This window comes from Cynocephalus volans, chromosome 8, assembly GCF_027409185.1.
Source record: "Cynocephalus volans isolate mCynVol1 chromosome 8, mCynVol1.pri, whole genome shotgun sequence".
Lineage (NCBI taxonomy): Eukaryota > Metazoa > Chordata > Mammalia > Dermoptera > Cynocephalidae > Cynocephalus > Cynocephalus volans.
In genome coordinates this window covers 8,286,077-8,312,047 of record NC_084467.1, presented here as the reverse complement: position 1 = coordinate 8,312,047, position 25,971 = coordinate 8,286,077, and the positions used below count along the sequence as shown (strand labels likewise).

The 25,971-nt window shown below is 57.0% G+C and overlaps 1 protein-coding gene across 5 annotated transcripts in view; it reads left to right on the top strand.

The window, feature by feature from the left end:
- Positions 1–25,971, top strand: part of CASZ1 (castor zinc finger 1) — a 150,100-nt gene that overhangs the window by 97,978 nt on the left and 26,151 nt on the right. For 4 of the 5 annotated variants that reach the window (XM_063104829.1, XM_063104828.1, XM_063104831.1 and 1 more), the window contains one exon: positions 24,702–25,190. In XM_063104829.1, the coding sequence (XP_062960899.1) occupies positions 24,702–25,190 (489 nt within the window). Of the gene's footprint in view, positions 1–22,742; positions 22,815–24,701; positions 25,191–25,971 lie in introns of those variants that run through there. The other variant, XM_063104830.1, reaches the window with a different exon arrangement.

The window sequence follows — 25,971 nt, the reverse complement described above, 5'->3', positions numbered from 1 at the left end:
TGGCCCAGGCTTCAGCTGTGGGAAGGCCAGGAAAGGTGCGGTCAAGGGAGCCGAGCCAGGTTGACTCATTAGCCTGGTTCTTGGAGTGGAATTTCCTAGTAGCCACATGCTTTGAGAGCTCACAGTCTCCAGGTACGAGAAGAAAGACTTCAGACTTCTTTCAGGTGATATCTGGCCCCAGGGAGCAAAGAACTTGGCTTGCCCCAGCCACACTGTAGACTGCTCAGGCCTCTGCTGCCTGAGTGTCAGCCCACCTCCAGACTCACAGAACTTCTATGGGCCAGGGCCTTGCCAACAGTGGGGACTTCTAGGAACCTCGATAGTAACTCTGGTTATGCCTTCGACCCAGCATGTACTGGGGATTGGGAAGGTTCTTCTGCTATTTCTGCAGAAAGAGATTCCATGCAGGGTTGGGGGTAGATCAGATTGCCCTCGGTTTTCCTTCCTCTAGCCTTTACTTGGCCAGGTATACCCACTCAACCAGTCTAAGCTGGGGCCAGCCCCTGCAGTCAGGTTGGGCACTGGTTTTGCCAGTCTGCTGCAGGGGGTTGGTGCTCCAGTGCCATCTTGGCAGGAAGGAGCTGTCAGAGCCAAGGACAGAATGGGCTGTCTCGGAAGTAGTGCATTTCCTGGTACCATTCAAACAGAGGCTGGCTGTGCACCGGGCAGTGACGTTTGGAAGGACTTGAGCATTAGATAACCTTTAAGGTCTTTGGCTGTCCAACTCCCAACTTGATTTTGTTTAGTGGGACCATCTTGGAGGGAAAGGTTGAGTGGACAGGGCAAGAAGCACATCATTTGGACATTTTCTTTGATAGGAAGCATTTGAGACAGGCAGCTCTGGGCTGTAAAGTGGCCCTTTGAACCAGCCCTAGTACTGGTTACAGGACTTCAGAGCCAAACCCAAGGATAAAAGGCCTAGCATAGCCGTTCTTCTCCAACAGGAGGCAGAGGCATTAAGGGCAGGTCTGAAAGGATCCCTAGAGAGACCCCACCCCAGGCCCTTTATCCCTGGTAGGGACCAGTCAGGGAAACCCATTAACTCTCCAAGAAAGGCACCAGGGGCCAGTGTTAGTCAGACATCGGCACTGCTGGTGTTCCCCCACCCCCACAGCCAGGGAATCTGGCTGAGTTGCAGCTTGGGTTTTTATGATGGAAAAATAAAATAAATGGAGTCACCTTTGGAGGGCTGAGTCACAGCAGCAGCATCTCCTCATTAAAGAGGCTGCCCCTGGCTCCAGTCCCTGCCCACTGCCTGGGCAGGGGATTGGGTGGGGCTCGGGAAGGCTCTTGGCCCCACTGCTCTTCTTCCTGGACCCAGCCAGGCTAGTGGTGTGTCCCCCCCACCAGCCTCCTCCGGCTGGCCTGCCATTCTTAGAGGGGTCAGGCCATTTCTCCAGCCCTGTCTACCTCCTCAGCGCCCCCAGGTCCCAGAGCTTGTCAGTTAACACTGCCCTCCCTGAGCTGGTACTTTATTTATTTGTTTGTTTGTTTGTTTGTTTATGGCTGGCCAGTGCAGGGATTGAGGTTTTTAAACCCTGACCACCCTGGCTGCTGCCACCACCTTCTCCTCCTTTTCATCCTCCTCCTCCTCATCTTCCCAGGGGGAAGGAAGTTTCTCTGTGGTAATTACTGCCTGTGGATCCCCAAGACCAGCAGCAGCTGTTCCAGGGGTGTCTGGGCCTAGGTACAGCAAGACTAAGAAGGAGCTTAGAGGGGAGGAGGAGGAGGAAGACCGGTGACCCAGCATGCAGAGGAGGAGCAGACTGCCTCACTTGGATGGATTATGGTGGTCCAGCATGTGCCCCTCTGGCTGCCTGACCATGGACTAGCACCTCACACCTGAGACTCATCAGGACATATCCTCCCCTGTGTGGGGAGAGACCCCATGCAGGTGGTGGGGCCCATAATTCAGTACCTGCTGCAAGAGATGTAGAAGTGAAAACTGCCTGGTCACCCCCAAGTTTGCAGGACCTGCCTGGTGGAGGGAGAGGAGCCAGGAGCAGGGGTCCAGGGAGCTCTGTGAAGGAGTAGCCTTATAGGACGTCCCTCCATCCCAATGCCTTCTAGACTTCCACCCAGCCTTCTCCTGGTCTCTTCTCTCTCACGCCTTGTTCTCTTTGCCTCCTCTGAAAGCCGAACTCTTGTTTCCTGTGGTGCCACCACATTTTCCTGCCTTTTTTGCCCAGGCATCCCCATTCCCTAAAGCCCAGTCTTTCCTGCTTACCTTCTTGCTCGCCGCCTGCCCCCACTTCCAGCCTCACACCCAGTTAGCCCTGGACAGAGATAAGTGGCTGGCTGGGAGCCTGCTGCTCTGAGGATCTGGTATACCCATGACATTCGTGTGCCAGGGCAGCACTCAGACTCACATGCCCTGGTCCCCAGGAGGCCAAGGCCAGAAACTTTGTTTTCTGCTGCTCCTAATGGTGACCATTAGATGTGAGTTGATGTGTTGACATCTCCTCCCACTGCTTGGTGTGGGGCTGGGGCTCAGGCCTTCCCACTGTAAGTGCCGGTGGAATTGATTGATTGATGTGCCTCTTCCCCAAGTGCCCCTGGCTCCTTAGTGGGGCAGAAAGAGGAAGGCAGGAAATGTTGACCGATTCCCATGGCACCTGGGTTTTAGCTCCTTGAGAGCTTTCTAGAGCCTGGTTTATAGGAAGGAGTGGGGCTGGGATTTGGGATGACATGAAGGGGGCAAGGGGGTATAAGGATAAAGATAGGAGCTGGGTGATTGGATGCAGGCCCCACAGTAGCCCCTAATTATGACATTGGCTTGGGTCTGGGCTGGATGGTAGGTCTTCTGCCTGGTGGGGGACAAGTAGGCAGTAGCCAAAGGGTGGTCTGGGGCTCTCCTCGACTTCCTCCCTTGCCCATCCCCACCTCCCCTTTGTTTCCCCTCCTGAGCAGACTCACTACAGCATGTCTGTCTTCTCTGATCCTACTCCCCACTTCCAGGACCGCTCCAGCCAGGCAGACCCAGTACAGGGAGTAAAGCCAGAAAGAGGGGGGTGGGCTTGTATTGAGGGCAGCCCAGATTGCCAGAGCTTCGGACCTCTACCCCACAGTGTGGTGTTTTGGCTGCTCCTGAGCTGGCTGTGGGATCTGTTCTTAGAACATCCCACAGGCCTGCCCTCTGGAGTCTCTTCTGGTGCTTCTGGCCCTATAGGCTCTGCCAGTGCCAGAGGCGCTTGGCTGCAGAGACCCCTTCCTAAAGCCAAGGAAGGGGCCTTCTCTTGTTGCCTCCTGGGCTGAGGCCAGGGCACTGCATGGCTTGGGGGGGGGGGGGTGTTGCACAAATGTTGTGGCTCCAAAGACCAGGGATTCCCAGAGGTAACCTTCCCAAGATGAGCTTTGGCCTGTGTCACAGGGCTTTATCACAGGGCTTTCTCCGTGGACTAAGGGGGTCCCTGGGAGGGAACGTGCTGCATGAGAACAAGAGATTAGAGGAGCCAGGCAGAGCTTTAGGTGGGGGGACCCCAACTCAGCAAGAAGGCAGGAAGCATCCAGGAACCAGCAGGGAGAGACTCCTGGAAATTTGTGTCACCAGGAAGTGCATCTTCTCCTTGGCCGTGGCCTTCACCTCCCTCTAGACTGGCGCCTCCCTGCCTGCACCCCTTCAGCCCAGGAGCCCCAGGCCTCAGCAATCCAGGGGACTGCCTTGCAGAAAGACTGCTGAAATGCTCCACCACCCAGCAGGGGGCGCCCTGCTGTATCTGCCCCAGTTCTTTTAGGGACAGGGAAGTGTGGTCAGGACCTGGTCCAAGCCTTCTGGCCATGGGTGGGGGAGGGGGAGCCTACCCTCCCCACACCCAGAGGTTCCTTGGCTGAGTTTGTTTTGCCAGGGTGACCTGTTTAATCATCTCATTTTCTGGTGGCCGTTTATTCCTCGTTTCCACGGTTACGGCCCCATTAAGGGGAGAAGCAATAAGGCAGCGAGTCAAACAGGTAATAAAAACATTAAAGCCATGTGCACAGAGGGAGGACCGGGCGGGGGGAGGGGGCTCAGTGAGGTGAGACGGCCCAGGGAGCAGCCAAGGTAAGAGGCTGCCCGGCCTTGTCCTCCAGAGGCCACTGAGAAGACTGCTCCCCAAGACACAGTACTCAGCTCAGAACCATACCCAGCCCTCGGTCCCCTGGGCAACGGGCTGTATGCTGGGAGGTAAAACAGGAAGGAGAAAGTGAGAGGGAGAGTGACCGAAGCTCCCCCAGGACTGTCCCCCAGCTTGTTGTGTGACCTGTTTCCAGGCCCCACCATGCCCTCACTTGTTGGGGGTGGGGGATGATTTCTGACATTGTTTTGAGCTCTAGAATTTTTTTCTGCCAACTTTATCAGAAAGCATATTTGTGGTGAGTGCCGCTAACAGGGCCAGTCTGGTGAGTAAATATTCCTGGTGTGGACAGCCCTGTGACCTTGAGAGAGAAGCACAGCAGTGGGCCAAGGGCGTGTAGGAAGAGCGGGGCCACCACACAGCTCCTGGGTGGGGTGGGGGGGCCTTCCTGGGGAAGGGTCAGGCAGGGGCCTGCAGGTTGGATTGTCCCAAGCTGTCTCTTCCCAGCAGCATGGTCCATCTCAAAGTCAAGTGACACATAGTTTGGGCTGGATTGTGTGACCTGCCTGTTGGTAGATGGGCCAGGAGCCCATGGTGTTGCCCCTGCAGAGGAGTTACTGGCTGATTCTCCTACAGGCTCCCTTCTTCTCAGAAACAGAAGCCGAAATGAAAGTCAGCCTCTTGCCCAGAACTTCTGAGCCCAGGGGCATGTGTCTCCCTTCCAGTGCCCCCTCCCTGCCCTTCCTGGGAGGTTCCTGGGTGTCCCCAGCCCCTCTGCTCTGCCCTCGAGGGTGACGAGTGAGCAGATTGTCAGTGGACTGACCAGAGGAGAGTATGATGCTGAAGTCTCATTTAGCCAGGAAGAGAGGGAATCAGATAGGAGTGGCAGTGCCTTTGGGTGCTAGGCCAGCCTCTCCCCTCTTCTGCCCTGGAGCTGAGGATCAGTTGCTCAGAGAGAAAAAAGAGCAGAGGCCAGCTTCGAGGGGCTCCTCCAGTTTGGTGAGGAGCCTGCATTCTTTTTCTCTCAGTGCTGTGATCCCTTGCAAATTCACTAAGCTCTGTGTCTCCAATTATTAATTTCAAAGTTGGTTTCTGACTAGAGAGGGAGAGAGGAAGGTATGAGAAATGGGGGAACACTTTGGCTGGGAAATGTGTCTTGGGAATGGGCCTAGATGAGTTAATATTCCGATCAAACAATTAAAAATAGAAAATGCTCCCGCGGCACCAGCTGCTGAGGCTTTTCAGCAACTGTCACCAGCGGGTTCATGGGGCAGGTGGTGCTGGAAAGGAGTTTTTCCACAAACAGCAAATATTAGAGATTGCAGTGTGCCCCCTGCTTCCCTCCCAGGACCGAGGACAGGTGTTTAGGGACTCCCAGCTCTCCCCAGACTCCCCTCAGGAGCCTAGAGCCAGGGGCCTGTGCAGCTTCAGGGCTGCCCTTCTCCCCTCCAGGGCCCGGCTGCAGTGGTGAAGTCATCGCCAGATGCCTTGGTAATTGCTTTAAGAATCTAACTTAAAATAAGATGAAAACTTATATTCCTGGGTGAGGAGTAATTTCCCATCTAATAGTAAATTAATGAAAGGATGATAGCAGGGGCCCTGACTGGGAGGCCATGCTCATCTGATAAATCCAAGGGTCTTGGTTCTAGACCATAATGCCCCCTATACCTCAGGCTGGTCCTCGCTCCCTGGCTTCCCCTCGGGCTCCACTGTGGCCACCATGACCTGCTGAATTGGTTGGGAGGATGTGTTCCATGTGTGCTCATGGTCCCTTTCACAGCGACCAGCTTTTAAAACCCCAGACGGGCATGGGAGGGCCCCATGTCATCAGTCCCCCCAGGAGAGAGAGCACTCTTCTTGGCACCTGAGAAGGTAGGACCCCATACTAGTTAGACTCTGGGCAGAGTTTCCCACTGTCAGAACTGTGTAGTCAGCAGTGTGGTAACCTCGAGGTAGGGTGACTGACCACCCCAGTTTGCCTGAAACTGGAAAGACCCATGTCCCATGAACCCCCTCGGTCCCGGGCTAACTGGGATGGGTGGTCAGCCCTATTTGGAGGCAGGAGGGCTTAACACGTCCCCTCCCTCAGGGTCCTGGAGAGCTCATGCGCCTCCCGAACTAAGTATGTCTCTGTCCAGGATGGGTGACTTACAGCTGGCTCCACCTAAAACTGCCCTGTGCTAACCAGGCTTGCTCACAGGCTCTGCGATGAGCTAGCTAGGTATGGGTGTGCTCATGTGGGTGTGCACATGCCTCCCCGGGAGCCATGGGACACTGCCCAAAAACTTGCCCTCTTGCTCATAAGTTCCTTCGAGAAAGACAAGGGGTTGTCCTATTTCACAGGTGAGGAAACCGGAGGCCCAGAGACACTGCCAGGTTTGTTCCCAAATCCCAAGAGACGGATATGGAGTGGGGCTTCCCTCCCAGGGGGAAGACGAGATTCCCTGAGGACCGTTCCAAATGGCAGCGTTGAGCGGAGGACGCACAGGCTTCCAGCCCTGGGTGTTTACTGTGCTGCCTGGCCTGTGTCCCCAGACATCTCTGGGTCCCGTGTATATCCCACCTGTATTCCACGGACACGTCCCTGGGCCTTCTTTGCAGGATAAAATGTAGTTGTTGATACAGATGCGTTTTGAGCTTTTTTGGAGGAAAGCCGTCTTTTCTAAAGGCATCCATTACTGCCCATCTCCTGAGAGAGGGGCGCTCCTGTTTGTCTGCAGGGAAGGGTTGCAGGGGGCTGAAAGGGCTCTGACTTGTCTCTTTGGCGAAATGGAAGTGAATGGACTGGACGCAGGGCACTTCAGGAAGCACGTCTAAATGAATGGGCATTTTCCTAGGAGACAGGTTCGCAGATGCATGCTATTCAGATATGTTTCTGTGTAAGCAGAGACTTTACTAGAAAGGAAATTGGAGACATTTTCCCCTGGCTCACTGGAAGACCACTTCAGCCCAGCTTGGGAGTAGGTATCCCTGCTGGCCTTTGTTGCTGCTAGAAGAATGGCTTACCTTGGGAACTGCGCAGGATGAACTTGCTGCTTTGCAGACGGCTGTCTCCAAGTGGGGTTTTAGCCTGGGGCTATACTGAGTTTGCCCAGGTCCTCACTTGGGTGTAATCTGAGAATACCCTGCTCCTTTCCTGGTGCTGACCACACTGTGCTTTCGCAACAGCCAGGTGTCCCTGGGAAGACTTGTGCTTCTTGAGTGGCCTGTTCTACCCTTGCACCCCACACCTACCCCCAACCCAGAGGAAGGAATTATGGGGCAGTAGGACTGAGAATTTCTAGTCTAAACAACCCAGGAAGGCACGCTCAGAGAGAGAGCCAAGCCAGAACCACAGATGGTGTGATCCGGGTTGTGACTGGAAGGATGGTGGCTTTGGATGTTAGATGTTATGTGGCAGTTGCTGTTCAAGCAGACAGATTGGTGAATTCCAGGCTGCAGGGATGTGAGTGGGCCTCCTTTGTGGATCTTCATGTACCCGCAGGGTAGGGAACAGGGTGGTGTAGACAGAATGGACAGACAGGCCAGAAAGCCAGGCAGAAGGAGCAGGAAAGGCCCAGTGTCGGCCACTCCAAGCACACCAGCCCCGCTGGCTAAGGTCATGGCCTATTGATAGGACACATGGGGTCCCTTTCTCTGGTCTGCCTAATAGGGAGGGTCACTTTGGGGCTCTTTGGGAGGGCTTCAGCTGGAGGAGGATAGAGCTCCTCCCTCAAGAGCCCATGGCAGGGCCGGGAGCCCAGAGAAGGAGCTGGGGATGTTTTCTGTTCCGGGTCCCTCGGGGGCCCAGGGGCAGATTGAGACAGGCTCCTTGCAGGGAAGGTGTTAACAAACAGCAGGTGATTAAACATGACAAGCGGTGACATTTCTGTTCAGGGTTCTTAGTCCCGGCAAAGCCAAGAATGAAGCTATAAACCCTGACATTTTGTGTTATGCACTGAGAGGTTTTTAATAGACCTCGCTCCCTCTTCCCCAGTCAACTTCTGTCTCTCTCCTCCACGTCTCCCCGTTGTACCCACTGCCCCACGTAAACCTCCCACCTCCCCGACTCCACCTGGCCTCCACGAGCCTTTCTGGGCCCACCAGTTCCCTGTCCTTGTCCTCTGACCCTCCCTTTGCACCTGCAGGGCCAGCTGACCTCTGGCCTCCGCTTCTCTCCCTTTACCTTGATCTTCCCTTACAGGGCGAGGAGGCGGGGAGGACCAACATGCCCACTTGCTCTCCCAGCTTCCTCGCCATCCTTCACTCTCTCACCTCCTTTTTTTGGGTCCTGATCTCACTGCCTCACCCTTAGCTGCGGCTGTCCCAGTTGTCTGGGACAGCAGGTGGCTGTCCCTGTGCCTTCTTTGTGTTCATAACATTTTCAGACAGACTTGAGAGCGGGTGTATGGAGATTGTAGGGCTTGGAATGGGATTTTCCCCCCATCTTTTTTTCAATCCCCTTCTCTCCTTTTTGGGACAGGGACAGGAGGTAAGGGAGAGAATTGCACTTCACTGCAGACAGTTGCTGGATTTACTCAGAAAGGCACTGGCCTGCGACAGTTGTTCCTCTCACAGAGAAATGCTGGGACAACTGGGGCTTCTTTTGTTCTCCAGGCAGAGCCCTTGAAGGGCATTTGGAGGTGAGCCTGGGGCTCAAGAGGGCAAGAGACCCAAGAGAGGGTGCTAAAACTCGATCTCACCCAGGGAATCCCCACTCTCACAGACAGGAAAGGTTCCTAGAGCTCTGCGGAGTTTGGGACAGAAGTCAGGCCACACTCCTGTGTTCCAGCTCTGCCCTAATGAACTTGAGAAGCACTTAGTTTTCTGTATTCATTTAGTAAATATTTATTGGGCCAGACGTTGTGCCGAAACAGTGGTCCTGTCCCACGGATCTTAAAGTCTCTCAAGGTAGAGGGACAATTAAACAAGTTACCACAGAAGTGCTGAAGCAGGGAGCAGGGTGCAGAGAGAGGACAGAGGAAGGGGGGACGATCCCAGGGGGCCTCCCAGAGGAAGAGAAATCTCAGCTGGGACCCTTGAAGGATGCGTAGGAGGAGGGGAAGCCAAGCCCTTGGAGGAAGCAGTGTGCTGCAGGCGTGGGGACAGGCAGTGCTGCCCTGCACGTGCTGGCTGGCAGGTTGGGTATAGAGTCTGGGCCATGAACCCCACAGTGGCTGTGCCCTTTGATTTCTGGTCACTGACCCTGAACTTGCTCTTCCATCTGTCCGTTCGCTGCCTCTAGCCACCTGGGCCAGGCATGGCCATCAGGAGCAAAACATTTTGGAGTGAGGCTCAGCCCTGCCCCAGTGGGAGGGAGAGCACCCGGACAGTCCAGAAGTGCCCCTGAGGACTGGGGCTGCTCCTGCCTTTCCTGTTCCTAGTCCGCTTTGCTACTGACTCCTTGAGAGGGGGCAGGAGAGAGAATACAGACCTGAATGGAGAGCAGAGCCGCAGGAGGGGCAGTGTGTCTGTGCATCCGCTCACCTCCCCTCCTTACCTTCTCCACGGGTTGCATTCCAGGACGCCTTCCTTACAGTCGGCCTCCCCTCTGTCCTCTCAGTGGTGTGTAACACACCTGGCGCTGGTGTGTCTTCTCTGTTAGACTCTGAGCTCCCTGAGACCTGAAACCATTCTCCTAGGATCCCCAGGGCCAGAGCCGGCAGTGTCAGTAGGTGCTCAGGATATCTTCGAGAAACTCAACTGAACCAGAAGGAGAAAGACTTGACTTAACCCTTAGAGCAGGACCAGTGAGGAGCCTGAGACTGACCCATGGGTCCCTGGTGTCCAGGAGGACAGGCATGGATGCTCGGGCTCAGCTCCCTTACCCACCCCCAGAGCTGGCCTCACACCCCAGCATCATCCAGCCATAGCCGTAGCCATAGCTGTGGAGCAGCTGCAAGCCTGCTGCCTGGAAGGGCCCTGTGGAGCCTTTAGAGTGCTTTCTTCCCACTTTGCTCAGCCTTTGCCCAGAGACCAGGCCCAGGACACCCTGTGTCCACACTGGTTCCCGAAAAGGAGGACTGGATTGGCTTTCTGTCCTGAGAGCAGCAGAAAAGGTCCAGGGTAGAATTCAGCCATAACCCCCTTCACCACCCCACCCCACCCCAGCCCTTCCTTTCTGCCAGACTTGGCCTGGGTCCCTTAATGCCACCCCTTGTCACCCACTTCCCAGAGTCCAGTCAAGACCCCCTGAAGGGTTGAAAGCCTCGACCTTCTTGCCTCACTTGGCAGCTTGGCTGGGAGGGGGCCATGCTAAAAGGGGAGGGAAAAGGAGGGAAGGGGAGGGGAGTCCCGGAGCCAGGTCTTGGCCCGCTGCCCCTGTAGATCCGGAGCCAGGTTTTACTGTAATCCTTACATCCTGTTGCAGATCCTTAATCAGCTGGAGCCCAGGTTGGGCTGGACCCTGTGGTGACACTCTGGGCTGTAGCATGGAAAACCTGAAGTGGAACTTCCGGCATTGGGGTTGGGGGCTGCAAGGGTGAGACAGGTGTAGAGAGTCGGTGCAGGCACAGGATATGGACAGGGCCCAGACCTACCACCCACCAGACCCAGGCTGGGGGTGGAGAAGCAGCTGTTGCAGGCTGGGAACCAGCACTATGGGAGGGGGAGGAGGGGCCCCAAGAGAGCGCCAGAGTCTGTGGGGGCTTGCTGGCTGCCTTGTAGCACCATCGGGACAGCTGGCCCTAGAGCCGTTCTGACAGTGAGCAATGACTCTCCAGCCAGGTATCTGCAGAGGGAACCCTGTGTGACGTCGGTTCCAGGGGTCTATACTGACCGGGGCCTAAATCCATGGCTAGGAGCGTTCCTGCACTGCTGGGAGCTGTGCTTCCTGAGGAGGGGTGGGGCAGAGGGCCCAGGAAACCAACTGCCCAAGCTGGCCAGGTTTGGGCTGCCAGGGGACTGTCTGGGAAGCAGCAGGGGCCCTTTAGCAAGGAAGCGGGATCCCAGTACCGGCCATTCCTTTCTTCAGAAGCATCAGACTCTGGTCCAGAGCTCACGCCAGCCCTGGCCCTTTAGTTCAGCCCAGCCCTGCAGTCCCTGCATGAATCCTGGGGAAGAGTTGGGACACCTCCTGGACCTCAACTCCTCTGAGCCCAAGGAGCAGCAGTGGAGGAGAATGAGGGGAAATGCAGGGGCCAGAGCTAGGCAGGGAGCGGAAGCCAGGAGTGGGCTGGCTGGCAGCGGGCGGGCAGACGGGCGTCGATCCTGCAGGGGCCCAGGCTGGCTCTGCAGACAGCCTCTTTTCTATATGGAAATGAAGAATTTAGGCTAATGGAGCTCAACCATCTCTAATTTTGCGATGGCAGGAGGATTTTGATTGAAAGTAATTAAGCAAGCTAGCTGTAAAATTAATTAAAGCAAAAGGGGGGGATTTTTTATTGGATTGGATAGCGATATAGCGTCTGTCAGGCGGGGGACGGATGGGGGTGACCTGAATCCTCTGCCCTCCCCCCTCCCACTCGGGACGTTTATGTCACTTTAATCTCCTTACAGCGGCTGCTGTGCATTTGTTTGAAATAATCAAGGAAATATGGTCAGAAATTGTCAGCTTTCAGATCTAATTTACCTGACGGCCCCTGTGCGAGCCGGCGCGGCCTGGGGAGTGAGCGTGCGTGTGCTGGTGGGGAGCTGAGAGGCTCAGAGGACACAGGGCTCTTCAGCCCCTGCCCCCAGCCCCTGACACTCCAAGGGGGAGGGAAGGTGCTGCCACAGCCTGTGGGTACTTCCTTGGGCTTTGCCCCTTTCTGGAACAGACATCCCCACCCCCACCCACCTGCTGCCTCTTCCTCACTCTGTAACCAGCTTTAGGATTTACGGAATATAGGATTAGGGAGGTGATTGTAATTCCTTATTCCAGATGGCTGACAACTGCTAAACCCCTCCACCAGGACCACAGTTTTAAAAATACTCCTAAATTAGTCCACTCATGTCGTCGTCGTTGGCCTCAGCCAAGGGGATTGTGGAGATGGGCTGTAGGGAGGGCAGGGTGGCGTGTTGTACACGCTGTCCCTCTGCCACCTGCTGCCCTCCCCACCTCCTTTCCTGGGCCTCTGTCCCAGGCCCTTCCTTTAATCCCGGAATAGTGATTGTCCTGTTTCCCCTTCCTAGCACAACTCACAAGGTCTGAGGGTCTCGGTCCCTGCAGGAGAAAGCCATCCTCCGTCTGCAACACATGTCTTACCCATTTCCAGTGGCTAGGTCAGGCCACAGAGCCTGCCTCCACATGCATATCCCTTAAAGTGCTGGGAAGCCTGACTTCCAGGCCTATTACCCTGGAGGTGCTGCTTCAGAGCCATTTAGGGTCCTTGCCCAGGTGGACCAGCATGTGGCTCGAACCCTCCCCAGCACGGAGGACATGTGGTGTTTGGGGCCCAGGAGTCCTGGAGCAGTCTCAAAGGCTGCAGAAAGTTCCCCTTTAAAACAGAAATGTGTAGCAGTTTGATACATGGGCATGAAAGGGCTCAGATTGGAGATCAGATCCCTAGATCTGTCTAGTCCTAATCAGTGAGTGACCTGGACTTTTGCCAAGTCTCTCAACCTCTTGGGCCTCCGTCCCCTTCCAGCTCTAAAGTTCTGTGCAAATCTAGGACAGTGTGTGAGCTGGGTGCAGACTGCCCTGGGGAGCTCCTTGTGCAGCCAGAGCTCCTTGCCATGCCCCTGGGATGAGCAAGAGGTTGGAGGTCCTAGAAACAGCAAATGGGGATGAGCAGTGGTCTCCCCATTTGCCCACCTTTGAGCATATATATTAGAAGGCCTCTGCCCCCGCCCACCTTTCTCAATGCCCCCCAAACACCCTCTGCCTTGTCCTCCACCAGTCCTTCTCCTAACCCTGAGGGCACCTGCCCCTGCCCCCCTCCCTCCCCAACCTGGCTTTGGAGCTGGGTGACTCAGTCTGCCTCCTCCAGCAGTGAGGGAGTTTGAGCTCCTGTCGTTCTTTCCAGCCTGACTCCCAAGCAGAGCAGCTGGAGGCTGGAGAAGCATCGCCTGCCCCCTCCTCAAGCTCTCTCTGCCTCAACCCTCCACTCTCCCCTTACCATGAGTCACTCATTGGCGGGGGGTGAGGGGGCTGGATGGAGCCCCAGAAAGCCCTGCCCAGGAAAGGCGGGGAGAAAAGCTGCTGGTTTTCCTCCGTATCCTCAGGGCAAAGCTGTGAGTGCCCAGAACCCAGGCAGCACTGAGGTCTTTGGGCCCTGCATTCCCTGGCTGACTATATCCATAGGAGTCTTGGTGAGAGTGGCATACCCGGTGCCACAAGGGCCCATCCAGAGCCAGAGCCCCTGTTCTTTGTGCCCACCAGCTGCCCAGGACCCAGATCCCAGGAAACAAGAGGCTAGAGTCTGTGGCTCCAGCCCAGCATCTCACCTCCACGCCCAGCTCACAGCTACTCATGCCAGCTAGTGTGCTGTGATGGGGAGGGGCCTGCACCAGGGACCCACGGGGCCACTCGCTCTGTGCACACGGCTTGTCTCTGAGCTTGCTGCTGGTCTGGGGCTGCTGATGGCAGGTGGAGGGAGGCTTCTGCAGAAATAAGATCCCAGGGTAGGCCTGGGCAGGTTGGCATACTGAAGCACAGAGGGCAATGGAGAAGCCCAAGAGGGAGACTCCTCGTGGTTTCCTGGTGTCCCTGAGTTGACCCTTTGCCATGTTGGGAAGCACCTGAGTTGGGGATGCTCTACTGAAAAACTATTTTTTGGAATTGGTCCTATGTGGTGAGGAGAGAGCTTTGATCCTACAGTGGCTCTCCTTGGAGAGGAAGGATGGGGATGGGCACTGGGATGGTCAGGTCAGAGGACAGCCCTGGGAGAGCACATCCCCGCCCCCAGCATGGGAGTCTGAGAGGAAGGAGTGAGAGGGTGGCTGGGGGCCCTAGACGGCCAGGGCGAGCCCAGCAGCACCTTGGTGTCTTCACCTGGCTGGCATGGGTCTATCTCCACCCCTGACATGGCACATTCATTGTAGTGGGTTCCTGCTGTCCCTTCTTCCCCGGCCCTCAAGGCTTTGAGGAATGAGCACTAGGCATGCTGGCCTCAGTCCAGGAGGAGCCCCTCCCTCTTCTCCCCAAGGTCCCTCTCTGGCTGCCAGGGCTGGGTACCTTGCCCATCCTGACCTGTCCATGCCTCCCCTACAGCCAGGTATCTGAGCCTGGGGGTGGAACTGTGGAGGCAGAAAAGGCGAGGCTGAAGATCACTGGCCTAGCCCTGCTAACCCCAGGGTGCTCAGCTTTGACAGCCCCACAGGCCCAGCCCCCTGCCAACCCTGGAAAAAAAAGAACTTCCCCAGTGGGGGTCTGCCTGGCCTCACTAGCTGGGTACCTTCTCCTTTTAGGTGGGGCCGGTCATGTGTTAGGCTGGCTGGTCTCCCTCTCCCGGGGGAAGAAAGGAAGTCTATTCCCCTGAGTCCTTACTCATGCTTAATAGGGGCTAGTGACTTCAGGAGAGTATTCGGGGTGCTCTGGCTGCAGGAGCAGGGGCTGAGAGGAGGCACTGCCCAACTAGGAGAGAAGCCCAGAGTGGCTGGAGTCCAGCCCCAGGAATCATTAACTGCAGGGTCTTGTAATGCCCACGGTGCCAGGGGACCTGACGCCTCCCCCAGCCAGATCCCTGCCAGAGTTGGCTGGATGCGACTGAGGCACTGAGCTCCCGGAAGTGCCTAGGGCCAGGCTGGGCCCTGGCCTTGCCCCTCCCGACCTCATGAAGCTTCCAGTGGATTCCCTGCCCATGTCAGACCCCCTCTCCTGCACGCACCGCACCCACCCTGCTGCCCCAGGCCCCTCATCCCTTTTCTCCAGTCCACCCTCTCTTTCTTGCCCTTTAGGCCTGAAGTCTTTCTGGCCCAGCCCCGGCCCCGTCCTCCGTCCCCCCTGGCTTCACAGTCGCATTTTGCTGCCAGCGCAGGGCACTGAAAAACTGCTGGCACTGCCAAAAACCCTGTGTGCGCTATGACTCCCCAAACATCCCTTTATTTTTATTGTTCTGTTAATTACTGTTTAAACTTTAATAAGTCACTTCGTCAGGAGGGGGGACCTGCCGTGAGCTTTTCTGTGCAAACACGGGCCGGGAGTGACTCGGGTGTAATATAACCCTTTATGCGATGTGGGAATGTTTAGATTGTAACAGAAACTTGTTATTTTAATGGCAATTGTTGGGTGGGGGGGATCTCTGCACAGAAAGGAGGAGGAGTGGGCGCTCCCCTTGAGTCCCCACTGAGGGCGTGGGGCAGCCTGGCCTCGCCCGGGTTGCTGCCTTTCTTCCTGGGCTGCCCACTGGTCAGCTCCTGTTGGAGCTAAGCAAGCAGACACGCTTCAAGGGGGATGCCTTCTGAAGGAGGCCCAGGGCTCCAGGGTGGCAGGGCCGAGCCTGCAGGCCCTGGCCTGGTGAAGGCCCAGGGAGAAAGTTGGGCTTTGCGGGATGGGAAGTAGGAGGCCTGGGACAGGTCTCAGATCCAGGGCCAAGCAGGCAGAGCCATGCGGGGCTGAACTCTCAGCCCTAGCTGCCCCCGCAGTTACCAAGCAGGGTCTGTGTCCACAGTCACCATCAAGCACAGACACCATGTGCTCCGCAGCTCTGAGCCAGACTCGTCACCCACGTCGTGCCTTCAAAAAGGCCGCATTACAGGTGAGGACACTGAGGCCCATGGAAGAGGAAACTTGCTTTCAGTGGCAAGCTTTTAAAAGAAGGCCAAGTGTCTGCTGTCAGTTCGTCTTATCTGGTAGCTGCCGAAGCCCAGGTGCCTGCGTGAGGAGACTGGACACTGTCCGGCAGCAGCAGCGCTGGGAAGGACTCAGGGCCCTTCTGGGACCCAGATCATGCTCGTCAGCCAGTGAGGGGACTTGGACAGGTCTCACCCTTGGGTCCCTACTCACTCCCATCAGGAGGAGGAGCTGGGAGGTGAGATCAGGGTCACCCTGAAGTCTGGGAATGGGGCCACTTGCTGTCTTCCTCACAAGGCCTGCCTCCATCTCTAAGGAAGTCAGGGGTTCAGCCCAGGTAAAGGGTGATGGTGGCCGATGCCCCTGACTCCGCACCCAGAGGCACTTCTGCCCTAGACCTGCTTCCAGAGCAGGACACCTGGGGAGATCCTTGCCCCCAGCATCTGTGGGATTCCTGCAGGGACTTCAGGACACTTAGGGCCTGTTTCCCAGCTTGGTCTTCATTCGTCCATCTGTCTGTCCATTCATCCCACATAGATGAGCTTCTGCTCTTCCAGGCACTGGAGTGGCAGAAATGAAGGAGCCCCGTGCTTGCCCTCAAGGGCCCACGCCTGGGTGGGGTTAGTGAGGGCAAGACCAAGGGGATCGGCCCCTTTCCATGGCCGGGATGGGTCACTCTAGCCAAGGAGGGAGACCCTTGCACTCTGTCTGGGCTCTTCAGTCCTGCTCCACTAAGGGCACCACACGGAAGCTGTCTGTCCTACCCCCCACCTCCTGCTGGACAAGGCCAGAGGTTCAGGCCCCGGATTCCCTCGAGCTGGAGGCGAGATCCTCCCAGACGGCAGCAGCAGCGTGGGCCACGAATCGCTGAGGTTTTCCTTTTCCAAGCAGCGTGTTTCCCTAAATTGTCTTTGACTGCGTGCATGGGTAATGAAAGTTTATGCCCTTGTTAGAAGGACAGGCGGCCAGTTCCAGTTAGAACTGGGGCTGTCTCCCTGCCAGCCCCCCTCCCCAGCAGGAGAGAGACAGCCTGAGCACAAGTGTGTGTGTGTGTGTGTGTGTGTGTGTGTGTGTGTGTGTGTGTGTGTGTGTGTGTGTGTGTGTGTGTGTGTGTGTGTACGCACCCCCGCCCTGGTGGATAAGAAGGCTGTTAGGGGAAGGGAGAAGGGACGGAAAAAAAAGGAAAAAAAATTTCCATATTTGTGTAAGTTGCTTTAAAAGCATTTTATCATGTCATAAAAAAGGGAAAGTACTCTCAGAAATTGATCCTCTCCGCCAGCCCATTGGACAGAAGGACGTTGGGATGTTAATGGCCATCCTGCTCCAGGGTGGCTTATTAAAAAATTTATACATAAATGCTTAAAATTGCATAAATTATTTAAAAAAACCAACAAAGTAAGCAATTTGAATTCCCTCTTTTCCTCCCCTTCACTCGGTGGCCCTTCTGCGTCCCCCCATTTGCAGCCCCTCCTCGGGGCCTTCTGGTCCCCAGGCTCCTATCCCTCCTCAGGGCTTTCCCCCTCCTCTCTCTACTTCCCACCGCACCCCCGACGTGTCTGCCCTGCCCTCCTCCAGGGTTTCCCTGCCTCACCCACAAATTAATGAAACAGCCGGCCCACCACCAAACACTCACATGCACACGCACTAATAAAAACACCACTAATAATCCCCAAATCGCAAAATTAAATATTAAGGCCAAAGGAGGCGGACGTGGAGCGGAGCTGCCGCCACCGTAGCCGAAGTTGGAGCTGATGAGTGTGTCTCTCGCAGGCGTGGAATGTCACCCACACATCCTGGAGACTGGAGTGGGGAGTTTTATGATGGTTTTTCATTGATTTGTTTCCCCAGCGCAGCTGCCGACCTCTATTGAGGGACAAACATAATCAGCACTGACGCAAATTAGATGGTTATTCGTTTTGAAAATTGACAGAAAAACAATAAAAAAGATGAAATGCTCCCAAATCAATAGATATAATGAAATTCAAATAATCCGAGAGATGAGGTCTCCATGGCAACTGATAATGTGGAAAAGAAAACAATTTAATAAAGGACAGACACACTTTGAAAACAGATTGGGCCGGGGAGGGGGCGGGCTGGCGGGTGGAGGGCTGGAGCGCGGCGGGCTGGCGAGTGAAGGATCACTGTCCGTCCCAAGGACACCCGCCATAATTAAGCGAGGCTTTCGGCCCCAGAAAGTGCAGATTCAGGTTTTAATACACAAAATTATTTCAGGAGCAGTGAATCGGAAAGTCGTTTGTAATGACCTTCCTGAGAGGCCCGGGCGCGGGGCATGTTGGAGGCTGGGCGGCCAGGCCGGCTGAGTTATGGCATATTTGTGTTTTTATAGTGCAGAGGGGAGGGGGTGCTGGGGGGAGGGGGGGAGAAGGTTAAACAGTATTTACAGCTCAGTTGTTTTCAGAGAGGAAAGAGAAATAGAGTTCATGGGAGATGCAGCGGCAGGCGGGCGGGTGAGCCCGGGAGGCCTGCAGGCGCGTGGGAGAAGAGGTGGGCCTGGGCACTCTCCCACCCTTGGGCTGCCTTGCCCACGTCCGCCCACCTCGGGGATCCAGAGGAGACGCCACGGCCGCCACTCCCACTCCAGTCCTGGCACAGCTCAGCGAGTGGGGCCTTCTAGGTCTGGGCTTCTCTGGGGCTTGGGTGAGAGCCTGTGTCCAGGCTGTGTGGACACCTAGCCACACCTCCTCCCGTACAAAGGTGGGCATTTCTGTGGCCGCTCTGAAAAGGTTGCTCTGGATGTCACCCTAGTCTTGCATCTTTCAGTTCTCTGCATGGAACCCACTCACCCGTGTAGATGGGGCTGCCCTTCTTGAGCCCACTGCCCTGTCTGGGGTGCCCAGGCTTGGGCACAGCAGATGAGGCTCTGAGAAGACAGCATGTCCCTTTGCAGTGGCCTTCAGCTTACAGCCTGCTCGCCGCCTTTTCTTTGGCTCCACCTCCCTGCCAAGTGCCTACCTTGGGTGTGCAAAAGGGAAAGGCTTAGCCTCTTTGGTTTAGCAGAGGCGGCAGCCACAGAGAGTGGAGGGGACCAAGCAGACCCCTTCTGCAGCCTTCCCTCCAGACCTACCTGCCTGGAGCAGGACAGCTCAGGCACTGACAGCCCGGCCCTGGAGGTCCTGGGCTTCCCCGGCACCTCCCTCCCTCAGGCTGTCTCCCCTTATGGCTGCAGGAGCTGTGTTTGTGTTCTGTTACTGTGACCACACACAGCATCTTCCGTGTCTGGGCCGCTCGACACGTGCACGTGTGAATATAAGATGATCGTACAAATATAGAGACACCTGAGTGTGTGTGCATACGTACAGGCATGCACACAGCCTGTGTGCGTTTGCTTGGCGTGTGTGTTTTAAATCTCCCCTGGGTGGTAACTCTCTTTTTTCTCCCCTTCCTGTTTGGCTGTGACCTGGGGGAGATTGATAGCCAGCCTGTGCGGTAGATGCTAACAGTTCCCCTGATTTATAGAGTTACTTACGCTAAGTGAGGCCACTTAGACGCGTCTGGATAGTAAACCTTTTAACTGGACTAAAAAATCATAATAAATAAATAAACAAAGGGGGGCAAGCTAGGGCCCAGCAGCCAAGACCTCCCCCTCACTCCCTAGCTTGGAGCTGTTGAGGACCAGAGGGCCTGGCTGAGAACCCCAGGGGAGCTGTGGCCATTTGGGGCTAAGGATGGGATTGGGTCCAAGAGGAAAGGGACACCCCTCTCCTAGGAGGCAGGTCCTGGCTGGGGGTGGGGTCACAGCTGAAGGAGATAGGGGAGGGAACTGTTCAGGTGGAGATGGGCTATGAGGTGGGGGAGGAAGGTGGGAGGGACTGTAGGGAGCAGATGTCTGGCAACCCTTCCTTGCTCCTCCTGTGACATCTGTACTTTTCACCACAGCGAGGGCCTTTATAATGACTTTTATGTGTCCGTTCCCTCATCTAGATTGAGCAGTCTACCTTGCAGGAACCAGGGCTTCCTGTCTTGCACACGTTGTAACCTCAGGATTCAACCCTGGACTGGCCTGAGAAGGTGCTCAGAGAGTGTTTGTTGAATGGATATAGACACAGCACCCCAAAACTGGGGCTCATGGCCTTTCAAGTTCTTATGAGATAGCAGAGTGGAAATTCCAATAGCACAGCCAGCCCTAAGACTTCAGGACACCTAGCTGGGAGGCTGTGGGAGGTGCATGTGGGGTTTAAGACCGTGAACTTGGACAACCAAGCCCAGTGAGAGTTGGGCTCCAGCACTGACTGTGGGTGACTGTGGGCAGTTACCAGCCTTGCTGCCCCTGCTTCCTCATCTGGGAAGGGGGACAGGACAACTGACTGCATGGGGACACTGGGGGATCACCATAAAGAGCCCAGCATAATCCCTGGCACAGAGGAGGTGCTCATAAGATGCCAGCTGCCTACGGCTCTAGATACCTGGGCCAGGGCAGCGACCAGAGTGGTCAGCAGTGCCCTCCGGGCTGCCTGGCAGTGGGCAGACAGGGCCCCAGCTCACACCCACCCCAGGGGACTGGTTCCTGGCCCCTGCCTCCTGATATACAGCAGGCATTAGGCTGCCCAAAGGGGATACTGCATCCTTAGGAAGAAATATGTCCTCATTTTTCTTAAACACCGTTTCCACTGAGTGAAATGTTTAGAAGGGACGCGCAGGGAGAACTTTATTTCCTACCAGGGACTTCAGAGCCACCAAGCAGAGCCCATAAAGCACCCGGAGCCTGGTAGCTGACAGGCAGCCCGGCCCTGAAACACATTACTCACAGGTGGGGAGGGACTGCCAGGCCTGCCCAGCCCCCTGGGACTTCCCCCCACCCCCCAGCAGGACAAGCAACTATGAGACCTAGGGCCATGGGCAGGTGTCGCTGGAGCCTGTCCTCCCCTTGGGCCCAGGCTGTCTGCAAGGGAGGGCCTGGCCCTGACCAGGTGAGGAAGGAACAGTCCTAGCCACCCCCACCCCACCCACCAGAGAGCAGGTGGATCAGGTGCAGCCACAGGAGCCCCCCTTCCTCACCCAGAACTGGCAGGAGCCCTGGCCTTCCCCAGCCTTTAGAGGGAGTGATGAGATTCATGCCATAACGGGCCCCTTCTCCCGAGGCCCTCCCTTCATTCGATTTCTGAAGCTGGCTGATTTGAATATTTATAAATATCAGTAAATTATTTATTGTAGCAATCTGCTGCACCATTTTATTCATCATAGTTAACACTTTAGGGGGCTCCGTGATATGGGAACAGGAATTGGGGTAAGGAAGAGATGGGACAGGGGTGGAAAGGAACCCCTAAAGGCAGGAGCCTCAGTGGGAACAGTGTCGAGCCCCAGCCTTTGGGAGCTCTCAGCCAGGGTGAGCCCAGGCCCTGGGTGTCTACACCTCCAGGATCAGTTTCCTCCTCTATCATATGGGACAATGACAGTAACTGCTCCACTGGGTCATTACAAGGCATCAGCGAGACAGTGCCCAAAAAGGTGGACAGTCCACTTCTTGTGCCTCTTTCTCCCACCCCAAGCAGGGTCTGCTTAGCTGAGAGACAAGAGCTGCTGGCTGGGGGCTTGTTGAGTTTGGAGTTCTGGCAGGAAAGGTTCAGGACCTGGAGAGCCCAGCCCGCCCCAGACCTCCTGCTTCTCTTTTCTCCCCTGCCTCTTCTGGGCCACGTGAGGCTTCCTGTTCTTGGCATCTCAGACCCAGATATAGCAGCACATCTGCCTGTTGTCCCCTCCCAGGGCTCAGCTGCCTTTTCCAGTCCTTGCTCTCCAGACCCTGGCTTGGCACAGGCAGGCACCCTCTCACCTTACAGTCCCTACCACCCTTCTTCAGAGCTCGCAAGGTGCAGAGCCAGGCCATGAGCTCACCATTCTCTGACCCCAGAGGCCAGGCCATAACCTGGTACTGTGCCACCTCCCAGGGTTTGCCCCAGCCGGCCCAGAGCCACTGGGGCCAGAGGCTGGAGGCTGGGAGAGCCGCCAGGAACAGAGTGGGCTCTCTGCCTACACACATGTCCCAGGCCTGGCTGGGCCCACCTCGGCTGCCCCTCCCCCAGCCTTGCCTCCGGAGTCTGCCCGTCCCTGGGTGAGTGGAGCAGGAGTCCCCTCGCCTTCCCACCCTCAAGCCCAAGCCTGCCTCCTGGGCAGTATTGTTCCCAGAGGAAGTGTCCAGTGTAAATAGAGCGGCGGGCAGGCTGGTGGCGGGAAGGAGATGAAAGGGGCAGTGACAGGGCCGGGGACGGATGGCTTCCTGCCATTGAGGCCTGGCCACGGCGTTTATATTTTAGGGAAGAAAGTCAGAGGAATGTTTACATGGACAGGAGTCTGGGGTCAGACCACGGGGGGTGGGGTAGTCTGTTGGACCCAGGGCCCCAATGGAGGGGCAGGCCAGCAGGGACCCGGGGTTGGGGGGCCGGAAGGCAGGTGGCAGGCAGCTTAGACCTTGGCTAATATGTACCCCATTCCCACTGCCCCAGCCTCGCACGCTCTGGCACTTGCAAGCATGAGCCCTGCCTCTGCCTCCTGCCCCCGTATCCCAGGCCCATGCTCCTCCTTCCGCCTTCACCCCTGGGACCAGCAGGAGAGTCAGAGGGAGAGCAACATCTGGAAGGCAGGTGGGCTGGGGCAGAGCGGCAGCTGGAGGGCAGGTGTAGGGAGAGTCAGCAGGAGCAAAGGGGCCTGGGGGCTGGTGGTGGGCCCTGCGTGCACAGCTGCATCGCAGCTGGTGGGGGCCCGGGTAGGGACTGAGCAAAGCGCACAGTGGAGAGTGGGAGAGGGTGGACTGGGCTGGGTGGGCCGAAGTGCAGGGAGGCTCCAGGATGGGTGGGGGCCCAGGGAGGGGGTGTCACCAGCAGCAAGTGCAGTCCCGGGAGCTTCTGCTTCCCTTTTCCTTAGGATAAATATTTATAGATTCATTTGCTGTCTGCCATACACACTTGGCTGCTTACCTCCTGGTAAAAATAGTGCAGGCTCCCTCACTCTCACCCTTCCCTTCCATGTCCAGGGCAGGGGACAAAGGAGACCAGGTGAGGCCTACTCCCCCGCAGGCCTGTTGGAGGAAACCTGGTGTCACGGAGCCTGCTTGCTGGCCCAGAGGTTGAGTGTAATGATCAGAGGCCCCATCGCCGAGCTTTGAGAAAGAACCCCATGTAAGGTGTGGGCAGTACAGACTTGGAGATGTGGACAAACATGGGTAGAGTGGATGTCTGGCGTGGGCAGGGCCACAGGACTGGGAGGACTGGGAGTGGGCCAAGCAAACCCTTCTCTGGCGGTGGTCTGGGCTGGGTTCACCCAGTCCCCTCTGGACCAAGTGAGTCCATGCCTACCAGCAGCTGGCTACAAGGCAAGGATCTGGCTGGGGCCACTGGCCATTGCGTATATCAGGGGGACAGTTATCTGCGTGTACAAGTCAGTTCCACTTGTGGGATGAGGCCCCTGGGCAGGCACCGCCCACCATCCCTGTCTGAGCAGGCCTCTCTGTGGGCTTCCAGGCATGCGGGTGGTTAAGGTGCTGCTCTGTCGTGGTGAAGCCCCTTCTGACAGTGGGTCTGGGGAGCTGAGCCCCTGCCTTCACTTAGCTTCCTGCCCTACATGGAGACTTGGACACACCCATCTCTCTGGTGAGGGTTGCTTGACCCAGGCCATGGGAGGCACTCTTTGATGGGGCTCCCTATACAAAAAGTGAGGCTCCAGGATGAGCTGAGACCCTATCTGGCATGGCCAGCACTCTATCCCTGGCTCCCACAGGGTCTGGCATACAGTAGGAGCTCACTAGATAGAAGGATGGACAAGACAGATGGACAGATAGACATAAACATGTAGGGTCACTCTGTTTGTATGTGTGTGTGTGCGTCCACCCTTGTTGGCCTTTGTGGCAGGTCCCAGGCTGTATGGTGGATGGCCTTGTCATATACCCCCTGGGACCTTGATCAGGGACACCATTTAGGCTAAGTAGCTGTGACAGAGGTGGCTAGCACTCAGGTAGCCTAGTTAGAGTTTCCGGCTGCTTGTGTCGGGCTGTCATGATTGGGGACTGGGCACTGTGACTGCAGCTTCTGCACTTCCCATCAGGGGTCTGAGGATTCCCACCCACCCTTCTCCAGCTGGGGCTCCTCAGGGCTGGGAAGTGGGCCACCCAGGACCAGCTAGGCTGAGGCAGAGGAGTGAGGTCCAGGGCAGGGCTGAGTGGCCCTAGGCGGGGCCCTTACTGAGGCTTGAGGAAAGAGACCAGCAATAGGAAATGGCCAGAGAGGTGGGGGGTCGGAACGGGCTATGAGGGGCTGGGGGAGACCCTGATGGGAGAGGGGACTGAGGAAAAACAGCATCCTTGGGGAGGGTGGGAGGGTCACGAGTGGCTGGGAGAAAAGGGAAAAATCCAAATCTCTGCTCTCTGGTGCGCAGAGGTTGGAGTCAGGTGGGACCCAGGGGTCCGGCCTGACAGAGGAGCTGCCAGGAGATGCGGTGCTCAGGAGAGGAGGCGTGCCAGCCAAGTGCTGACGGGACAGCACGGCAGAGGTTAGCACAGGCTGGTCCCAGGCTCTCGGCTGACTCCTCCCCAGGGAAGTGTGGTGAAGTGGAACACTCACGAGTGGAGCTGGGCCGCTGGCGGTGCTGCACTGTCGCTTGCCAGCTCCTTAACCTACCAGTGCCTCAGTCTCCACGGGTGTTAAGGGGCATAATGCCTCTCAGAGGACATATTTAGGGCCAAACAATCCTAGGAAGATGCTTCCAGGACGAGGTGCAGGGAAGAAGACTGCCCCTTGTATCTGAAGAGTCATTCATTCATTTGTTCCTTTACAGAATAGCTCTTGAACCACCTCCTGTGTGCCAGGTGCCATGTCAGGCTCTGAGGGTGGAGTGATCCTCAAGCTGGGCCCCTGAAGCTCACAGTCTAGCGGGGGAAACAAGCACATGCCAGGCAGTGTCAGGGCAGTTTGATGGAACCGTGCTGGCTCGGGGCATGCGGGGCTGTTCGGGTGGATGGCTTGTGCTTGGCACACACGCCTCTGATCCTGGTGCCCTCTCCATCCCTGCAGCTGAAGGCACCCGGTGCACCGACCCGCCTGCAGGCAAGCCCGCAATGGCGGCCAAGCGCAAAGGCGGCCTGAAACTCAACGCCATCTGCGCCAAGCTGAGCCGCCAGGTGGTGGTGGAGAAGGGAGCCGGGGCTGGCTCCCACGCCGAGGGCAGCCCACTGCAGCCCCAGGACAAAGAACGCAGTGGCCCTGAGGGTGGGGTGGCCCGGGCCCCCCGCAGTGAAGAAGACAAGAGGCGGGCGGTGATTGAGAAGTGGGTCAATGGGGAGTACAGTGAGGAGCCAGCGCCCGTGCCCGTGCTGGGGCGGATCACCCGCGAAGGCCCAGAGCTGCCACCTGAGGGCGTCTACATGGTGCAGCCCCAGGGCTGCAGCGATGAGGAAGACCATGCTGAAGAGCCCTGCAAGGACGGTGGCGTCCTGGAGGAGAAGGACTCAGACGGGGCAGCCTCCAAGGACGACAGTGGCCCCAGTGCCAAGCAGGCTTCAGGTGGGTGTCACCTTCAAGACCCAGTGGGGAAGGGACAGTGTGTCCACGGAGCCATGCCTGTATCCTCGCTGCTGCTGCAGATTAGAAGGGAAGGGATGGAGAAGGCAGCGTCCAGGTGTGTGAGCAGGGCTGGGGAGCTGCCACACGCAGTGGGTCTTTGGGAAACATGGACGGAGGGAAGGTGGTGGATGGATGGATGGTGGGGTGACTGTTCACACACACCTGCAGAGGGATGAGCCTGTCGGGCCGCAGCATCTGCCACCAGTGTGGGCAGCGACGATCAGCACCATGACCTGCATGTGCCTCCCAGCGCTCTCTCTCAGGGAGGCCACTCCAAGAAGCCTAGAATGGGCCTTATCCGCCCACCCCTCCCTCGGCCATCTCCTGCCCCATACCTCTATCCCTGACTTTCCTAGGCAGGATGTCTCGGGCTGAGGCTCAGGGTCACAGGAAACTCCGGCCCAGCAGTGTATCCCCTTACAGCCGGCTGCCCTAGACTGGTCCTCTCACCAACCTCTTTCCCACAAGGTGGCTGGGGCTGGCTCTTCCTGTCTCCTTGTCCTCAGGACTCAGAGCAGCACAGCTCCTTCTGCTCCAGGGGAGAGCGGGCCCAGGGGTTCAGGCAGGAGAGGGGGTCACCACTAGCACTGGAGTCTCAGGGCCTGGGGCCATTTCTCTAGCCCCAGCCTCCTTCCCAGGCTGTGCCTGGTGCCCTGAGCATGCCCCCCTTCTCCCCTGTCCCCTTCCCCCTGCAGCGAGGGGCGCATCTCCTCCCTGTGCG